We start from the raw sequence: 20,018 nt of genomic DNA on the forward strand, positions 1-20,018 counted from the left end.
GTTACTTGGGAGAAGAGACTGACACCCACCTCGCTACAACCTCCTTTCAGGGAGTTGTAGAGAGCGATGAGGTCTCCCCTCAGCCTCCTTTTCTCCAGGCTAAACAACCCCAGTTCCCTCAGCCGCTCCTCATAAGACTTGTTCTCCAGACCCCTCACCAGCCTCGTTGCCCTTCTCTGGACACGCTCCAGCACCTCAACGTCCTTCTTGTAGTGAGGGGCCCAAAACTGAACACAGTATTCGAGGTGCGGCCTCACCAGTGCTGAGTACAGGGGCACGATCACTTCCCTACTCCTGCTGGCCACACTATTTGTACCTAAGCGCCACATCTACACGTCTTTTAAATACCTCCAGGGATGGTGACTCAACCACTCCCCTGGGCAGTCTGTTCCAATGCTTGACAACCCTTTCGGTGAAGAAATTTTTCCTAATACCCAATCTAAACCTCCCTTGGTGCAACTTGAGGCCGTTTCCTCTCATCCTGTCGCTTGTTACTCGGGAAGAGAGACTGACACCCACCTTGCTACAACCTCCTTTCCTGCCAGAGGAGCCTGCAACACCTGACAGCCAGTTCTGGGGATACCCTAGTTTACAGGAAAGATTGAAATGGCTAAATCTGATGAGTGCAGGCTGCCCCCTCTTTGAGATAATCCTCAAATGAGTGCAAGGATTTGGCAGTATGTAAATGGCACTGTGAAGCTGGTACATGAACAAACTGGCACAGCAGAACCTTGAAAGGAGACTGGAAATGGACTTGGAAGTGATCCTTGCTCTGTACGCACCTAAGCCAAGGTCAACGCGCAGTAACTCTAAACACAAAAGCACAGGCAGGCTCTGATCTCTGCCTGCCTAATGCCAGATGTACACTACCACAATTGATGGTGTTAACTTCAGGCTTACACGCATCTCCAGAAAGCCAGGATGTGGTCCAAAGGGTTTACAGTGGGGTGAGCAAGAGCAAGCTCTGGGCTTGCGGGCTTTCGGCAGTGTATTTGCTGAGCTGGGACTAGTTCCTGTTCACCGTCTGTCAATTTTAATGAAAGTCACGTATCTAAAGCTAGGAACAGGAAAGCTGTGTGGAATCCAAGGTTTTGCAAGTGTACTGAACAATAACAACATGCACTAGGGATGCACTAGGGATGAAATCCACCCTGAAAACTAGGGCTGCCAGGAGAAGCAGCCGTCTTTAAGCTCTGAGCTCTTTTCCGAGCAGGGCCGTATCCTGCTGTCTGTTACCAGGATGCCTATTCCAAATAATGCTGCATTTATCTTAGCTGACAAACATCTACCAGAGCTGGTGACATAAAGGCCCATGTCTACTGAGACAAGAACGTAATTCAGGCAACAAAATAACCTGTATCTAAGATGCATGTCAGGCACAAGCTGGCTGGGAAAAGGCCACACGAGGTGAAAACCTGGGTCTGTAGGACAAGTTTGGTGTTCTTTGGGTGCACGGAAGGAATATAACTTACATGTAGAGCTCCAGTTCTAGGCACTGCTCAAACCCTTTTATCACCGCAAACAGTTTGACCAGCCCTCAGAAACATCCTGTGTGCATGAAGCGCTTACAGGGAGTAGACATGGTGTCAGACCCCTTCATAACCCGCTCACTGTGGGGTGGAGTGGGAAGGGATAGGGTAAAAGCTCTCTGGGCTGCAGCTGGTCACAGGGGCTAACACCAGCTCTTTAGGGATGCTCTAGTGTATGTTAGCAGCCAGGACAGGTGGCCAAAATCCCCAAGCAGCCTGTATAGCTCTGGACATGGCCCGATGGCAGAGAGGGACAGGGAACCCAGTAGCCGTGGGGAACTGCAGTAGCTGATATATTTTCCTTCTCCCCACTACAACTTCCTCTGACCCATTCCTGCCAGCCTCAAAGTTAAGGTCCACTTACCATGTCCTGCTTCAGTGAAACAACACCTCATCACTTTCTGAGCACCCACATATGCCTGTGTCAAGGTCACCGCTGTATATGTAGCTTCTGGCGTAGATTCTCTCTTTATTAATGTTTTTCTTTTTCTCTCTCTTTTTCCACTTTCTTCTTGTGCTAAGGGATCATGAGCAGAATGAAATCCTGACATACTTTCCAGCCCGAGATAGCTAGTGGTTTTACCTTCCCTAGATAAATCATCCCACACTTCTTTGGAAAACATGAATGCATTTCCCTGTGGTCCACAACATCTGAGTATCCTGTCATTATTATTAAGTGAAGGAGAGCCTTCAAAGGCTGTGGTGTCGTCCCCAGGTACTTCAGTTCGCGGTGTTAGGAGCAGGGCCTAGATCAGCACAATGTTTTGCTCACTGTTAACGCCAGACACTCAGGTCTCTAATTTCCAGCACAGCAGAGCCCACTTGAAGAAGTTCATGGTCTTACCCAGCAGTGCAAGAAATGGGCTCTTTATGGAGTATGAAATCCATTTTCCCCAAGCCTTCATTCGGACTGTGCTTTATGACATGAGAAGATGCAGTAAGTGAATAAAGCACTACATTCTTGCTGACTGATGGACAGATGATCCCAGCAGACTCTATCTGTATCTCCCCTTCCCATTGCTGTATATTTGCTGGGCTGTCAGTCTCAAAGCCAAAATTACTTGGGAACCTAGACTTTCCGAGATTTTTTCCCCTGCTCATTCCAGAGAAGGAACTGGAAGTTAACATAGGAGTGAGGGCAAAGAGAGGGAGAGATATCAGCTTTGGCACCTGTAAAGCTTAGATAAGAGGAAAAATGATGAGTGAGGAGCTTGGACTCAGCTGAACTGCAAATGCCGCACTGCAGCCAACAGAGTGGCTGCAAGAGAGCATGTACTAACTTCGCAGCAATACCAGACAGCTGGGGTGGGAAAGTGCTTACTGAATTCATTCTCTTGACATCCAGGAAGACAAAGAAAGGGAAAGTGAGGCAAGCAGGGACTAAGGGCGCTTGCCAGAGCCAGAGAGAACCAAGAATAAGACCATACTAAAGCTGTTCCCTTAGTCCCCTGCCCCTAAGCAGAACATCAAGGTTTTCTTCATGTAGGAGGGAAGCAATCATGCAAGAGACAGAAAACCCATGAGTTACTCAGTTACTGGAGCTATGGCAAGCAATTCTGGGAACAGCTGCATTTTCTCCCCTTCACTCAAAACAGAAGTTAAAACACAGGCACTTTTTTTTTTTTTTAACAGGGAGGACAACCTGCTCCAAGAGAGAGGGAGATCAATCTGTACAGAGGATCCCTGTTTCAGAGAAAATCTAAGGAGGGCAATGCAGTCTCTTCTGATTTGAAGATAACCTTCCTCTCGTGGTCATGTTCCCAGCTGGCATCACCCTGCTTGCTTTGAAAGCAGCCAAAGCAATTCACACCAGTTGGGAATCTCACCTGCTGTATTAATGGGTTTCCCTGGAGATGCTGCTTGATATGTGGTCCCCTGGCCTAGCTGCTCTGCTCTGCCCTGCTCTGCCCTGCTCTGCCCAGCATGGGATCCCAACAGCCCAGAAATCCCCTCTGTGCTGGTGAATGAGCCGATGCTCCTGCTCTGCCCAAGCATGCTGGCTAATTCTGCAGATCGCTTTGGGTTCATATTCACTCATTGTACCCCTCAGCCACCAGCTGAAATGGGCTACTGACATCTCCTAGCCTTTCATCTGACTGGTCTGCCTGCCTGCCTGTGCTCATGCTTCCCAGCCACCACTCTCCGGCATCCAACATTGCTTGCTGCCCGGACAGTGCAGCAGCACAGACAGACAGGCTCTCACCCTTTACCTCCAGTCCCAACTTCTCTCAGCTGCTTTCACCACTGAGCTTTCCTGTACTGAACTGTGAGATCCCACTGATGGGAAGAAATCAGCTTGCCAGACCCTCTCGCTAGACAGGGTATGAATGTTTCTTCCCTCTCTCCCTGAGACACAAAAATGACTTATTCTCCAACAGCATCATATATGGGTTCAAACAGTCAATAATTCCCCAACACAAATGCAAGAAAGGAGGATGAAATGCAAGAGGAAAGAAAAGAAATTAGGGGTATGGAAGGCTTCTAAAAACAAAGCCTCCAGTCTAGCATCTCAGTGGTGCAATCTTGAAGGCTACAGTGAGGTAGCAGCAGGGGGAATGGTATAAACCCCCCTCTCTTTCTGGAAATAAGAGACAATATTTGGCCAAAGTTCAGGGAAGGAAGGTCAGGGGGGAGGTGGAAAGGGAGGGGGAGAACAAGAGAGTGTACATGTGAACAAACTCCAGGCAGTTTTTCAGACCTTAGGTCTTTTTTTGCCAGCTTAACCTTCAGTCTGCAGACATGCTGGCTGGAATGTAGATGGTTCAATATGAGCGTTGTGTGGAGCACAGGCAGCAGGGCCAGATCAGTCCCTTGTGTAACTCTGCCAATTTGAGCAGGAACCGATGAGGCGCCCTGACTTCAGTGCAGCTGTGTCATGTTGAACTTATGAGGTAAGTGCATATGTGAAGGTTGCAGCTAGATCTGTTTTCCCATGGGAGAGAGCACATGGGAGTAAGATTTTTTTTTTCCTCTCTTCTTGCTTCTCCAAGAATATCCTTGAAATAGATGGAGATTTTTTGTAATAAAAAGAGGATAACTGGGCTTGCCATAAATCTCTCTGACGTATTTTCAACAATCCCTTCACCCTGGGTGGCTCAGCTTGGGGGGCATTTTTCTAAGTAGTAGCAATGGTGTATACTATTGGTGAAATAATATTTGGAGCACAGCAAAGGTAAAAGTAGGGCACCACACAAAATAATTGTTCCAGTTTCAAACAATCACCACTTGTGGCCTAATGGCTCAGCTATCAAGTAGCAGCCAGGAATGACTTCCATAGTTGCTGAAGATGATGTGGGCAGATGGGAATTGCACTGGCAGTAGCACAAATCCATCTGCAGCCTGGCCAAAAGGCAGACAGCTAGTTTCATACCTGTTTCCCTCCTACAGCTGAGAACAACTGGCTACCAGCCCAGTTCCAGGTTCAAGCCCCAGGGTGGGAAATCAGCAGACAATCAGCTGACATCTGTTGATTTGATGGGATCATGAATGCCTTCCCATATTTGCATTACCTACAATCAGACTGTGAGTTGCAATCAACAGATCGCTAATGTATTTATCTGACAAACTGGAAATCCACTGGAAAGGCTGGAGCAGGATGAGTATGGAAGAGTGAGGGCAAGAAGGATGTGGACAAACTGGAGAGTCCAGAAAAGAGCAGGAGAATGACCAGATATCTAGGACACACGAGCTACAAGGAAAGACAAAACCAGTGGGACCTGCTTAGCTTAAAAAAGACTAAAGGAGGACACAATAAAAGTGATGAAATCGTGGGCAAGGCTCCCACAAAATAAAGAAAAAGATGATTGCATCTGATTCATGACAGACAAGACAAGAAAGTATGGTCTCAAACTGCAACAGGAAAGATTCAGTTAGACCTCAGGAAGAACAGAAAGGATAATGAAGCACAAGCATAAATTGTCCTGGGAGGTGTGGAGTCTTTCAAAACAAGCTAGAGAAACAGTTATCAGGAATGACTTGGGAAGAGCTGACCCTGCCATTATGCAGGGATATGGACTAGCTAGCTTGTGGGATCCCTCCCAGACCTTTGTTCCATTCATCCACTGCAAGATGAGCATTGTGCACCCACGACGTATTGACAACAGCAGAGTCTAGCCAGTAACCGCTAGTAGCCAGTGTTTCACTGAAGGTGAGGGCACAACAGGGAGGAGGAAAAGAGGGGAACAGCATACAGGACTTCTTACAATTAAAATGGCAATGATACATCAATGCACTTGATCAATCTAACTCACACGTGAAGGATTTCCTCATTACCATATTGGCTGCATCTTAGCATGCATTCACGCTAAACTGCTATGAACCTGCACCAGTGCTTTCCTCACCCATGGCTCCTCAACCCCAGCCTCACCAGGCAGGGGGAGTGGTGCCATGATGGAGTGCTATGGGACTGCCTCCAGCATCAGCCATGCTAAGGCACAGGACACCACCCCAGCTGGCCAGCAACTTTGCAAATATGTGGAAATCCTCCTTCGCAGATGGCATTTTACAGGCAGGCAAAGGGAGGAGGAATAACACCATCAGAGTTCTTTGTAACTGGGGTTGTGCATGACACCTCCAGCTAAAAGGGGAACAGGATCTTACCAAGGCAAAGGGCCAGGATGGTCCCTCCCTGCTTTGTCTAGTAGCTTACTGTCACATTGCCAGCTGCCACAGGTCAAAGTCTTCTCTTGGATCCCAACCAAGCAGACATACCATTTTCACCTGTGTTATGACCTGAACTTGATGATCAAGCAATCTCTGATGCATTGTGCATGAAAATAGGGGTGACTTTTAAAGAAAAAAACCCTCTGCCCTTGAAGAACAGGGTGCTGTTTATGAGAGCAGCACCTTTTTTCAGAGATAGCTTAAGGCTTCTCACTCTTCAACATGGCATTAAAAAATGAAGCTGCTGTCTCTGAGGTGAAAACTCTGCGTTTTCTGATCACCTGCAAATAAAAGTCATTGCAGTCCAAGTCCTTTCTTGTAAAAGCAAAGGGGTTTTAACTGCAACATGACGGCCAGGTTCCCAGATAGAGGTGTAGTTACTTTCTGCCTCTGTTAAATTTACCTCAGCAGTTTAAGATGGGGCACAGCCCACATCACTGAAGACAAACGGCTGCTGTGTCAAGCCGTGGAAATGGGCAAAGCAAGCCCTACGCAAACAGCTTCTTTAGTGCCCTGCCACAGAGTCAGCCAGATGCCAGGGCCTAGATTGGAAATTATGAGTCAGATCCTCAAATGCAGCAAAACGACTGTGCTCCAAGTCAGCACTGATTTATATCAGCCAAAATCTGGCCTGCTGATCGCGAACTGGATCAAATTATTGGAGTTTCTGGACTCTCTAACACCCACCCTGATCTGTGTATGTGAATCAGAAATGGCATGCTCACAAATATGTCAGTTCATGGATACACACAGATTGCAGGGACATCTGGCTGATGGAAACTTTAGGGGATGTAGAACTTGTGGCAATGAGAAGAAATCCATTATCTGATTAAAAGGTTATATAGTGTAGGAGGAAAAGTACTTGCAAGGAGCCTGCTGAACAGAGGCCTCCATGGGGAGGGTGCAAAAAACTTACCATTAGCCAGTTTCTGTTAATATAATTCTGCCTGAGTGTGCCTAATTCTTGCCACAGCAGCTTAAGCCATACATAACATGAGCAGGTGCTGTGAAAGCTTCTCTAAAGACTCCACTAATGCTACTCCCTCCTGCCCTGCAGCCCCCTGGCTCCCTACACTAGCTCTGCCCCTGCCCCTCAGCCTTACTCCATCACTATCTAACCACCTATCACACTGAGGCGTTAGATGCTCTACTTGCAGCTACCACATCTACACCAAACCAAGAACCCATTTTCAGAGCCACCGACGGAGAGGCCGCACCCGATTCCAGTGGCCTAAACTTTCCCAAGCTATTTTTCACTTTGCACAGCTATCACCTTTCCAGTTGGCCTGACTGCCCGCTTAGTCCTCAGTGCTTATATGCAGTTGGTGTGTATAAGCGAGCAGCTGCTGAAAGAGAAGGAGTTAAGAATCATTTAAATCATTAGGTTTTCATCAGATCTCATTCTGCTGCTGGAGTGCCCTGGAAGCATCTGTTAATAAAGTGGGGGAGGGGGGCGGATAAAACCCCTCTCCCTCGTGTTGAGATATCTTTTTCTATCCAGCTGCACCCAGAATGAAAGAGCTATCAAAGAAAGCTCCCCCATTAGCCATCAATTCAGAGAAACTTCAATCAGTCAGTTCTGCTGGAGCCTGCGGGAATATCTCCCCAGCAGCCTCCTACATGCTGCACTTGAGTGCTCAGAAAGAGCCACATTAAACCTGCCTGCCATCAATCTGGGGGCCTCGTTCTCTGTAACTTAATGAGGTGAGCTGGTTGGCATCATTGACAGGGAGCTGAGGAGTTAAAATGAAAGCAGGAGTGCAAGCCACCCTGGCTGGAAAGGTGTGCACGCACAGGGGAAACAGCTAAGCCACTGGCCCTCCTTTAAGGGCCTCTCTGCAGGACTGGGGGCTGTTTCTGAGCTGCAGCAGATCCAAGGGAGGTTGAGAGGGATGGGGGCAGCAGCTAACTGGGGCAAGCCGTGGGCCTCTTCCCTTACCAGGCTGACAATCCCTGTTGGCACGGCCTGTCCTCCCTACCCCTATCTGGACAGTCTGGGTGGGGAGAGGTGATGTTCTCCCTCATCCCCATGATCTGACCTCCTCTCAAGCCCGTCCCTTTTGCTACTGACACGTGGCATGCCTGGTGATCGAGCCTGGCACGGAAAGGCCATTCCTGTTATCTGCTGCACTAACAAGGGGGCAGGTGGCTGACTCTTCACATATGCTGCCTTCCCAGCCTGCACAAATCCTCCCTGTTTGTCATGCAGCTGGAGGATGGCTGAGCCATACAAAACCAAAGAGAGAAACTGTGTCTTTCCCAGCCATTTCTAAAGACCACAAAAATACATGGCTTGAGACGCAGGGCTTCTCTCAGGCCTCGCCTCCAACCAGATTGGGAGGGACAAAACTAAAGCAACTTCCAAATACATCCAATACCCAACTATCATTTGATCCAGGTGCAATTTATGGATTGGACCTGCCCATCATCCATCCTGGCGATGCCTAAGGCACCTTTCTTGATCAGGTGCTCCTGGCAATACCCAGCTCCTCAAGAGCAACTTCACTGCTGAGTTAGTTTTTTCTTCTCTTCCTCGCCACCTACTAGACAATTTTATTTCCTCTTCCTTTTCTTGGGAGGAGTTGCTATTGCTCAAGGGAGCTTTTCCAAGAGAAGAGTACCTCCCCTTTTGAATGCTACTTGAAAACTGCTCTTCCCATGTACCAGAGTCTATACTACCACGTGGGAGGAGTGTTCTGATGTGAAGATGGTAGTTACAGATTGAGTATTGACCAACAAGGTTGCCCAGACCTGCTTTGTGGAGTAGGTCTATTGCTTCAAAAACCCCGAAAAGAACATGAATTATCAGGAAGTCATAAAGCAGCATTTGACGCAGTATATCTTCCTTGCTTGGATCATAAGGTTTTCACCTTCAAGATAAGTTGTTCAAGGCAAGAAGCACTGTATGGCCACCTCTACAAGCATAGCAGCATATTTTTCTTGATGCTTTTGTGGTCTGAGTGCTCAAGAGGAGTTAGCAGTTCAGCATGACCAGCGGGTGAGGGCCTGCTTTGATGGTTGGTAGTCAGATGCCTCAAATGATGGTGAGATATGTTGTATAGTAAGTACGCCCCTCCTGTCACAAACACTTCCATCATCTCTGTGCTTGGTTGGAAGTAGCAGCCCTTCTTCAGTCTGCTTCTTTCCTCCAGGCAGGGAAACATCTTGGTGAGGCTGTCAGAGATTGCCTCAGTGGTGAAGGGTATGCAGAACTGAGCCATGTCAATGTGTTATTGGCAAAGCAGCACATTGTGTCTGACATCTCTCAGTGCTCTGGGCTTGTGTGTGCACAGAAGAGAGCAAAAGGGGGGGGACAATATTGACCCTGCAATCTGTCCAGCAAACATGAATGTAGCCACCCCCTCCTGCTGGGTCCTTGATGCTGCTCAAAGAGTTCTCTGATCAATAATATCAAAGGATACCAACATATCAAGGAGCACCAGCATGGAGCCTTGACCTCCCTCCATGCCTAGAAACAGGTCACCCATCAAGATCACACCTCGTCCATGCCCATGTCCCAAGCCTGATCATGCAGGGGTACAGACTGTGGAGGAGGTTAAGCACTGCTGTACTTAGCTCATTGCTCACCATTCTCTAGGCACTTGCTCTGGAAGGTCACAGTGGGAATAGGGTGATATTTAATAAAGGAGCAGGCTGACAGCTGACAAAATCCAAAGCCTTCAGCTCAGGCACTGACAAGGAGCTCTGCTCTTTCATCTCACATCTTCTGCAGGTGGAACAGTTTAGCTCTGCCCTCCCTAACCAAGAGGCATGGAAATCAGCAGGACTTGCTTCATGCACCGGCTGGAGGATGCAGCTGAATATGCGTCCTTTCACCATCCAGAAAGGAAGGACACTCCACAAACATGCACGCAAGGCCCTTTCTAGAAGGTACTATTTGTAGCAGTAGTCCCAAACAAGCCAATATGGCTAGCGCATAAGCAGTTTGGTGGGCCAGAGGGTGACTTACTGTGGACGCAGTAACGTGAGAGTGCTTAAGGTACTTGTGCAGAATCTGCTCTGTTCTGCGGCTGGTTCCTGTCTTAGCCAAGTGTCCTGAAACTCTTCTTAAGTCTCTGCTCGGGGGAACTCCTCCCCAGTACCACATCTTGGGGACAACAGAGTAGGTATGCCTCTGTAAAAGTGCTGGCCAGGAGCCTCAGAGACTGTCCCTGCCTCATCTAGACCTTCCTTTGACTTCACGTTCCACCACCCCTCTTACACTGCCTACTCAGGGACTGCGAGGGGTATATTAACCCTATTCACACTGCTGCTCTTGCCCTGTTCCCACTGTATCCCTACACCTGGCAGACTGAAAGGAGGCAAAAAAATTTAAGCAGAAACAATTAGCAGGGAGGCCCCAGTATGCAAGTGCAGACGTGTTTGTTTGTAAATGGTATGTTCTACAGAAGACATTTCCTCTCCTCCCTGGTGGCAGCTTCACCTCGCTGCTTGCAAAAGGGGTTTTATCACTCAAAATGAATCAGATGAATAAGAAGAAAAGGTTAAAAAGCAATTTCACCGCTGCCAAAGTCCACACACACACACAAAAAATAACAGAATTTCTCCCTTCCCCTAAACATTTTTCACTGTCCATGGGATCTTCAAGGTCTTGTAGTTATGAAAATGATTATACCACTGCTACCACCACCAATGCCTTGCTGGTGCGTTTCACTTGGCATGCATGTGGATGCCTGTTAGGGGAGTATCTCCATGCTCACACATTCATTTACATGCATTTGACTGTTTTGTTTTTACATTTGTTTTACATTTACTGTTTTGTTCGCAGTTCAAATGCCCTTTTGTGCACAGGCCTTTCAGTGTGTATAGCTTTCTGTTTAGGATGTATAATACGACTCTTTCAAATGTGCAATAACAGACAGCTTCCGCTAGTGTCAGGCTGGATAGATATACTCATTGATTTCTGTATCATTCGTATTGTTTAGCTTGCATTCAAATGATTCTATTAGGGGTATTAGGCATGGCCTACAACTAATTTGGGTATCTATATAGTAATAGTCTGATTAGGATTAGGAGGCTGTGGTCAGACTGCTCTCACTCCAGGCCTAATGTCTGAAGACACTACCCCTTCCCCATGCTTACCTTTACCTCTCAGCTGGAGATTATTGCTCCCACTGATCATACCAGCACCTCTTACTCCACTTAAGGCAAAAAGCCAACAGCAACCTCAGCAATGTCAGCTGACTTTACACCCAAGCAGATGAGAGAAGTTTGATACTACCCCCTCCTCTGCCTATACAGAATTGCAATCTTCAGCAGGGAGATGGTTAAAAAAGTAAAAGAAAAAAAAAGACAGATGAAAGAGGGGGCAGTACTCTTGGACCTGATGTTTATAAAGTTAATGTCTGGAACATATATGTGTATATACTGGGATAGTCTATTCCCACTCCTGTTCAGCTGTGCTGCTAGTGCTGCTTTAGTACAATGTGCATTAGGTGGTGTTGCACGGCTTTAACTACACCTGTGCAGTCAAAGGGGCGCAACTTTATGTGTTCATAAGGCCTCAACTAATGAGGGCATTAATGACAGCTGTAAAGACTGGGTCCATACTGCTTTATCTCTCCATAGTAACTTTAATCCCATGATCTCAAAGCACAAGACAAATGCAACAAATAAACCTTCCCAACATGCACCAATGCATGTGAGATATTAGAGCTGGTTTAATTTTCACGGCAAAGATCTTACATGAATAATGAATCCTTTTATTATGCTCATGAATTATCTGTGAGCGGGCTGTGAGCTTTATGAACATGTCTGCTGCTCAAAATTTTTAATGAACAGTTAACGTTAACAAATGTCACCGTACTGGATCACACCAAAATTCTTTGCCCCAGCAATCTGAGGTTTGCGACTGGTGACCTGCGTCACAGGGCAGCATTTAGCCTCCCTGGTGGAAGAATGGGAACCTCATTAATGAGGACGATTACGAATGGACCATATTTGTGCACACTTGCGCCCTGGCTTCCAATCTCATTTGCTCAAAGAGCAATCACACACCAGCCTTAACGTGAGCAAAACCTTATATACCATAAGTACTGAGAACAGGGAATAAAAAAGGTCATGAAGAGAAGCAATTAGTTGTTTCAGACACTCTCGACTGTCTTCGGACACCAGTCCAACTGCTATTCCTAATCTTTAGTAAGTATCTTTATCTGTGTTTTACAGATGGAGTAAGCGGCACACAGAGATCAAGAGTAACTTTCCAGGGTCACCTGTTCAGACAAACTATTTAACTCCCTATCTACTCTGTATCATGTCTCCACCAAAAGGGCGAGGGGCCTCAGTTTGCAAAACAGAGCTAGAAATCTCAGTTGAATGAGCTCTCTAAGAGGATTTCTTACTTGAGATGATGAAGAAATAGCTTGAGGTTGGTCTGTTTCCTTCCAGTCAGGCACTTCCTTCCCCTTTTGAATCTGAAATCAAGAAGCATCTAGGCATGTAAAAAGGAGTGATCATTGTAAGAGAAACTAGCCCCCAAGCTTTCAAATCTCCTAGAAAATTTGTGCTTGAAATCACCAGCTGTGTCCAAGTTCTGCATCAGTTCTTATGTCCACATCCGCTCACCATATCCAAGGTAGGGATTAAATACATTAGCCTACTGAAACCCAGGAAGAGGAAAAACAACCGTACGATTCTCAACTGAAATGCAATGCTGAGTTCAGGAATAACAAGACCAGCTCCCCTGAAAGCTGGATTTTACCTTGGACAAACAATAGCTGCATAGCCTCAGATGTACTCACTGAAAAGGAGGAAGAGGGCCAGCAGAATAGAGCTCATTAGAAGCACCTCGGAAGAATGGGCTGGAGCCATTTTCTTTAAATCTAGGTCCTTATCTATCTCTACGTCTTTACGCCATGCCTTTTTGCGGTTCATCTATTGTTAAACGCATCCACCCTCCTCCCCCTCCACTGCAATTAGAACCGAGCATTTCCTTTGAATTAGCACATCAACACTCCCCTGTCCCAACTAGAAACAGTTTTGCCTCAGGGCACTGGAAAATACTCATTGGCAACAGCACTCTCTGCCGTGGGCATTACCTCGCTATTTCATTCTCATCACACAGCTCTATTTAGTTTTCTCAGGGTAGTAGGCAGGCGCAATGGAAACCAGAGCTAGCCCTTACCAGGGAAGGCTGGCTTTCCAGGTCTTTGGGGGTAGGCTCCCTGTGCAAAGTTAGCCTTACACATAGACAGAAAACGAGAGACACTATGTCACTTGCCTCTTTTCTTTGGTCCCTGGTGTCCAGTTTTTAATCTTTGCTCACACTGAGAATACAAATCGTCATGCCAAAGGCTCATTCATGTAAATAATCCGCACTGAGCGTTTCTTGAAACTCCAGTTTCTCTGGGGTCTGCACCCAGAACCGTGGGGCTGTGCTGAAGCTGGGCATTCCTCCACCACACCAGACTGCTGGTGGGAACCCACACGGATGTAAAACTCCCAGGGCAAAATTTCCACCATAAGAGATCCTGCTGCTGACATGCACTAATGCAACTTCAGACTGTACCTTGCCTGCAGCTTCTTAATTTTTAGCTCACAGTGGATCAAGTCATGTTGATTTTTATGAAAAAGTAACCAATCCACCAAATCAAATGAAAGTGAAAACAATCATTCAAACAACTCCTCCCACACCCCAACCCCAAGGACAGAAGCGAGTACTAAAAAATCTCACTGTGTGAAGTACAACTTACATTCACGTCATTCACACACTACCATTCTGGCCGTTTCTGAGACTGGCCAGGTGCTTCTGCCTGTAAATAATCTGACAGTGTGGACTACCAGGGGTGAGCATTTTAATGTGGATCAGACGTAGATGGGGAAACCGAAAGATAGGTTTATTTAATACTTAACAGGGAAGTACCTCCTTAGTTTAAAGTGTCCTTTATCATAGTATTTCATCCAAATGCATACCCTCAGTCTTGCCACCTCATCTGTCCTTGGATGACCTCGAAATTGCTTTTTCCCAAATCAAGCTCTGATTGAACTTCCAGCTCTCCAAGCTTTTATCCTCACTAAACGAGCACATCCTCAAATGGAACGAGAGCACGAGCAATTTCCCTTGAACACTGAGACTAAGCACATGGAAAATGAATCTCTTCTGTTCTTCAGTAAATTAATCACAGGATCTTTTATTTTCCAGTCTCACCGTTTACTCTGTGAGGAATAACTCAAACTTCTTGCATTTGGCAGCTAGGCAAGGCTATTAGGAACCCAGTTTGATTCAGTACATAGTTATGCCAACGTCAGGATACTGTAATTCCAGCATCAGGACTCCTGGCGAGTGAGTCCTGTAACTAATTAAAAAATGAAAGGATACCTGCTCCTCTGCTTCCTACGCCCTGCTGTCTCTAAGTAATTACTTACGTGCCAGCATCATTGTAAATCTGTGCTTTAGTATACTGTGAAAAGCAACTGAAGTTATGCAGCAACTTAAACATAGAAACACTTATTAATACCTGCACTTACAGCGAAGGGATTCAGGTCTGCTTTGTTCAAGTGATGAGATCATTTGCAGAGCTTTCTAGTCAACGTGAACCTGACTGACAGGTCACTTAGGCTTTCAATTCATCCCAGCAGACTACAGATGTGTCTCAACTGTTCCTTGGAACATCGCCGTCCTCTGCCAAGCAAACAGGCAGTAGCTAACATTTTATTCTTGTCTTTGTAGGCTGGTGTTTAGACATGGAGATAAGGCCTTCTCCCTAAAACTCCTGCCAGCTGAAGGAAGACTTTCACATGAGTTATGCTGGACTTTGGTGAAGATCTGAGATGAACCTTTTATCTGGTTCTAGTTACCCCTCCCAACCGATGTGCAACAGCAAGCTCACACTCTGAAACAACTCAGAGCATCAGGTAAGCTCTTCCTTGGGCACATGAATAAATATATCCAGCGTCTTATTGACCCATCTGATATGCCTGTGTCGTTCTTTTCCTGTTGTGCAGGGACACACTCACTATCTATACCAAACTTTGTTTCACAATAAAGTAAGGAGGTGCTTTTACAACGTTTTGCAGATGAGAAACGGAGGCAGAAAAAGATTAAAAACTATATTCTGAACAGCTACCAGGACAGCTGATGTGGACTTGAGAGTGTGCTGGGCATCCATGTTCAGGAAAGCAGTTAGCAAACCAGAACTCCTGTCCTCCAGGGCTGTCATGCCTGGCTCCCTTCACAGTCAATGGGAAATGCCACTGCCACAGCACACACAAAGCCAAGTGTGCTGCACATACGGTGATTTAACAACACTCAGCCAGAGGAATGGAGCAAGGGAGCTCATTTTTTTAAGTGACTCATATTTCCTAACAGGTAGAAGTCTCCTCATGACATGAAACACTGTTCAACCTTCCCCAGTTAGTACAATGCTTTCCAAACTGCTTTATTTTTTTATAATATTGACAGTGTCCTGCTTTGAAAAGACTTATATGCTCTGGGGAAGAGCGACTTAGAAGCTGTAGGAACATAGTTATCACCAGTGTTATTTGGCCCTTTCCCTTGAAAGTAACTGGTCAGTTAACCCCCCATCACAATAAGCGCAATTGGAGTTACCTGCTGATAGATAACCTGTGGTCAGGACTCTTGGAGCAATGGGTTAAAGTTTCAAAAGCATCTCTCTGAAATGTAAACTTGTAATGGCTGCAGTACAGTGCAGTGATGTAAAATCAATGCAGATGCGAGCTTTAACGCAAAGGTAATGGGGAGGCAAAGACATAAATAAGGAAAACTACGAGTGAAGAAAGGGCTGGTAATAGAGGAAAGCGCAAAGTGAACACAAGGCGCTGTCATTTAGGATAAATAATGCCTAGCTCTTGCACAAGGCTTTTCAGACATGCAGACCAAAGTGCTCTAAAGATGAACTAATACCATTTTATGGCTGAGGAAACTGAGGCGCAAAGAAGGGGTGCTGTTTACATGGGATCACATATTCCCTAAGAGATGCAAAAGCAGAGGTTTCTTAGCTTCCTATTCCAAGCCCCACCATGCTATGCTAAAATTATTCGTTCTGCCATTTCTGCAGTCTTTCTCCAGATATATTTTGTTGTCTAACAATAAACCCAGCTTGCTGCTAAGGTGTGGGTTTCCTTAGTCAGGAGGGCTATGTCTGTACTGATACTGATGTACTCCTTTTCCACACCCTGCTTTCTCTTTATTTTCAACATTTACACAGGTACAATAAGGTTTGTTACCTAGTTCAATACCAGGTACCTTTGCATAAGGTACGTGTGACATCCATGTCACAGCTGAATGCACACTGGAAGGGCTTAGATATGTATTCTAAAGAAGGAACATATAGAAGTAAACCATAATGTCTACTTCTGTCCTTCAACATTTTTAAAGCCATTTTGTTCCCAGAATTACTGCAGCCTCTCAGACAGGAAGGCCACACACAGTGCTCCATTGCCCTTGTTGTCCTCCTCTACAGCCAGACAAAATACTCCAGCTGAAGGGTACTCCTGAAAAACCTGCTTTTCGCTGCTGATGTACTCTTCAAATGATCTTTTTCCACAAGGAAAAATATTTCAGTAGAAAACTTTGTTAGAAGTTCAAATGCATTTTTTAAAATACTCATTTAAAAAAAAAGGAAACATCTCAGTTTTGTATTTATCTCTTGCCCTTTGTTTATTTCCCCATTCTATTTGATGCTGCATCCATATATATCTATTTTTTTCACCTTTGCTTTTCCCTATAGCTCACTTTTTCCGTTCTAGCTTTCTAAGCTTCTTAACTTCTGAAGTTGTTGTATAATAAATGGACAGTTATTAGCTCATTCAAAAATGGAGATGTTCCCAAAAATTAGAAAGTGGAAAGTGTAAATACACACACACACACACACACACACACACACACACACACACACACACACACACACACACACACACACACACACACACACACACACACACACACACACACACACACACACACACACACACACACACACACACACACACACACACACACACACACACACACACACACACACACACACACACACACACACACACACACACACACACACACACACACACACACACACACACACACACACACACACACACACACACACACACACACACACACACACACACACACACACACACACACACACACACACACACACACACACACACACACACACACAGAGTACATATGGCATTATCATTTTACCACATTCAATGATGACAAATAAAAAAGATGTATAGGAAAATAAATTCTACAAAGCCCCTTTTTAAGGTATTATAAAACCAAAGAACCTGCTCCATTTTTAATTTTGCAAACCTGAAATAGCTTCCAAGAAAAGAAATTAATCCTCTTTTTTTTAAAAATAAATCACCTCTACTGTTTCTCTTAACCTAAAATAAACATAAGCACCACTTATCTGTCATCATGCATTGTTTCTGTTTTCAGCTTGCTGGCAGCCTGCTACAAGACCCTCTTGGGATTTTGCTTCTCTCTCAAAGCTAGGTGACTGTTACTCTCCTGCTTCTCTTGGTATCGAATCCATTATTTCTGGATTGAAGATTTTATGCTTTTCTCTCAACACCTGTCAAAGGCATTTCCTTCTCCAATGCCACCATCCTCTCTTTTCCTATTAATCACTTTCATTCATTACCTAATCAATCAACAAATAAATGCTGATCGCTTTCCCGGGGAGGCAGTGGTAGAAGTCCAAGTGGTGAGTAAAAAAGTAATCTATTTGAATATAAAATTCCATATCAAATACTAAAACCCCCATTTTCCCAGACTCTCTAGGGTTCAGAGGCCTGCCTAAATAAAAATCGGTTTTCCAGGGATGGTAGTGACACTTGTCAGAGTTTGTAGTCTACCCACGGCTTTAGAAAGTTATTGTTAGTACCTGAAGGGAAGGTGACCTTTTAAAAGAAACGCTCTGCTTCAAAGACCTAAAGGGTCTTTCTAACACTGTCCTATCTTTCCAACAGCTTCTGGTGCCATGGTTAGCTTTTGATTGATTACTCACTTATCTAATTCTCACACGGTGACTCTGCTAACACTGAGAATACTTTTAAATCATCAATTTCTTCCATGGTTCTGGGGACAGGCCCCTATAGGATGTTCCTGAACAGTCTGGAGACGTGTACGAATGGACTCGTAGGTCTGTTCAAAATGCTCTTGCTGGAATATCTGCAGCCATGCAGCAGGGAAAATGTCCTCAGGTGGGAATACTGGCAGGCTTCTCCTATCCAAGTTGTTGAGCATTCTCCATCACTATTCAGTTATAGAAAACTTTGCAGGACACAGATTTTAAATCTCAATTCTACAAATATTACTCTAAATCAGGGCATACGTCTCAGCTATTTCCTCCCATTTTATGTGAACGGCATAGTAAGATTATCTGTGGTCCACAAATAATTTATCATATTTCTTACCACTCAGACATCTCCCTCAAAGTCAGAAGAAGGTCTGGGAGAGAGGGAATATACACATTCAACAGCTACTCTCTGTTTTGTTGGTATGGTAACATGCATCTCTCCTTGATCACCCTTTTCTACTTCTGACTTTCAAGATCATTTGTCTAACATGTGACAAGCCTATCCTAAATCCCAAATTTTAGTAAGCTTAGCGTCTTCAAACTACATTAATTCCCAAATTTGCCAATACCCCTTAACGATTCCAATAGCTTTGTATTAAGTCTATCCACTAAATTGCATTGTCATACAGTGGAAAAAATTACAAAATAAGACCTGAGACTTGGCCCTGCTTAAGCCAACACAGCTTATGTATTAAATGTGCCTGTGTACATTTGGGCCTATCCAGAATCATTTGCTCCAGTGTCTTCATTCTTCATCTTGTCAGACTGCCCCAGGGCTTAAACTGCTTGCATAAACTCCAGCTATGCTCCCTCCCATGAGGTCCACAGCACTCCCCAAACTCAGGGAACAACTGTAAGCACAAGCACGCCTCCATGCTGACTAGGGGGAGATCATTCACATGCCTCAAGTGCAGCAGCTCCTTTGGAGCACCTCAAGCTCCAAAGCACTGCCGTAAGCTTCCACTCATTTCTTTTCAGTTGTTCATATTGCTTCCAAGGCAGCTGTATTTAGATATGGAGAATAGGTGGGGCTTTTAAAAGAGCACAGTTTCCAGCTTCTCCTTGCTCCATACCAGCTGTGCTAGGCAGTAGGAGCATGTCCTGTCTGAGGGACTTGGTGGGCTGTAGACAGATGCAAGAGCACAGTCCCTGTCTGCAGAGGCACTGACAGGGAAGGAGGCTTGTTGGACAGACACTCCAATTTTGGATAGAGTTGGAAATAGAAATAATGACTCCCTGTCTCATGGGTTAACAGCCAGACAGCATACTATTGTCATCCTTGGATGACAAATAAATGGGTAGGCACAAAGTATCAGCAGTAAACCCTGACAGCAGCAATTTCTATCCAGTGAGATGATAGAAATCCAGTCAAGCAATTTGCTCTGTCTTCTAGTGGTGATCCACCCAAAGATTCAGTAGGAAATCTGTAGAGATTTTCAGAAGTCAGTACAATTTGCAGTTTCAAAAAAGTGTTCCCTTTTACAGGTTACTGTGAGACAGGGAGATCCATCAGACCGTTCTGTATGTAAGAGGATGCACCTTGCTCTCCACCATCCCACAACAAAAGTAAACAATCATGGCTCAGAGAGGGCAAACAGTTGGGCAGCTCTGACAGATAAAGCCAAGAATGGCAACCTAGTCCCACTTTTGACTTGCCAGCATCAAATACCTTTCAGTTGCCCCATTTCTTTAAGCAAGTCACTCGCAGAGGCGATCAGCTCCGGTGCAGGCGCGTCCCACAGCGGAGCGGCGGATC

At 45.4% G+C, this 20,018-nt stretch overlaps 1 protein-coding gene across 5 annotated transcripts in view; it reads right to left on the reverse strand.

Moving 5' to 3' along the window:
* LSAMP (limbic system-associated membrane protein) overlaps positions 1-20,018 on the reverse strand; it is a 1,059,407-nt gene that overhangs the window by 74,216 nt on the left and 965,173 nt on the right. For 3 of the 5 annotated variants that reach the window (XM_009274410.1, XM_009274402.1, XM_009274388.1), the window contains one exon: positions 531-538. The exons of the other annotated variants lie outside the window; for them this stretch is intronic. In XM_009274410.1, coding sequence (XP_009272685.1) covers positions 531-538 — 8 coding nt within the window. The remainder of the gene's footprint in view (positions 1-530; positions 539-20,018) is intronic. 5 annotated transcript variants of the gene reach the window in all.

The sequence above is a fragment of the Aptenodytes forsteri genome, unplaced genomic scaffold (genome assembly GCF_000699145.1).
Source record: "Aptenodytes forsteri isolate BGI_AS27 unplaced genomic scaffold, ASM69914v1 Scaffold379, whole genome shotgun sequence".
Taxonomy (NCBI): domain Eukaryota; kingdom Metazoa; phylum Chordata; class Aves; order Sphenisciformes; family Spheniscidae; genus Aptenodytes; species Aptenodytes forsteri.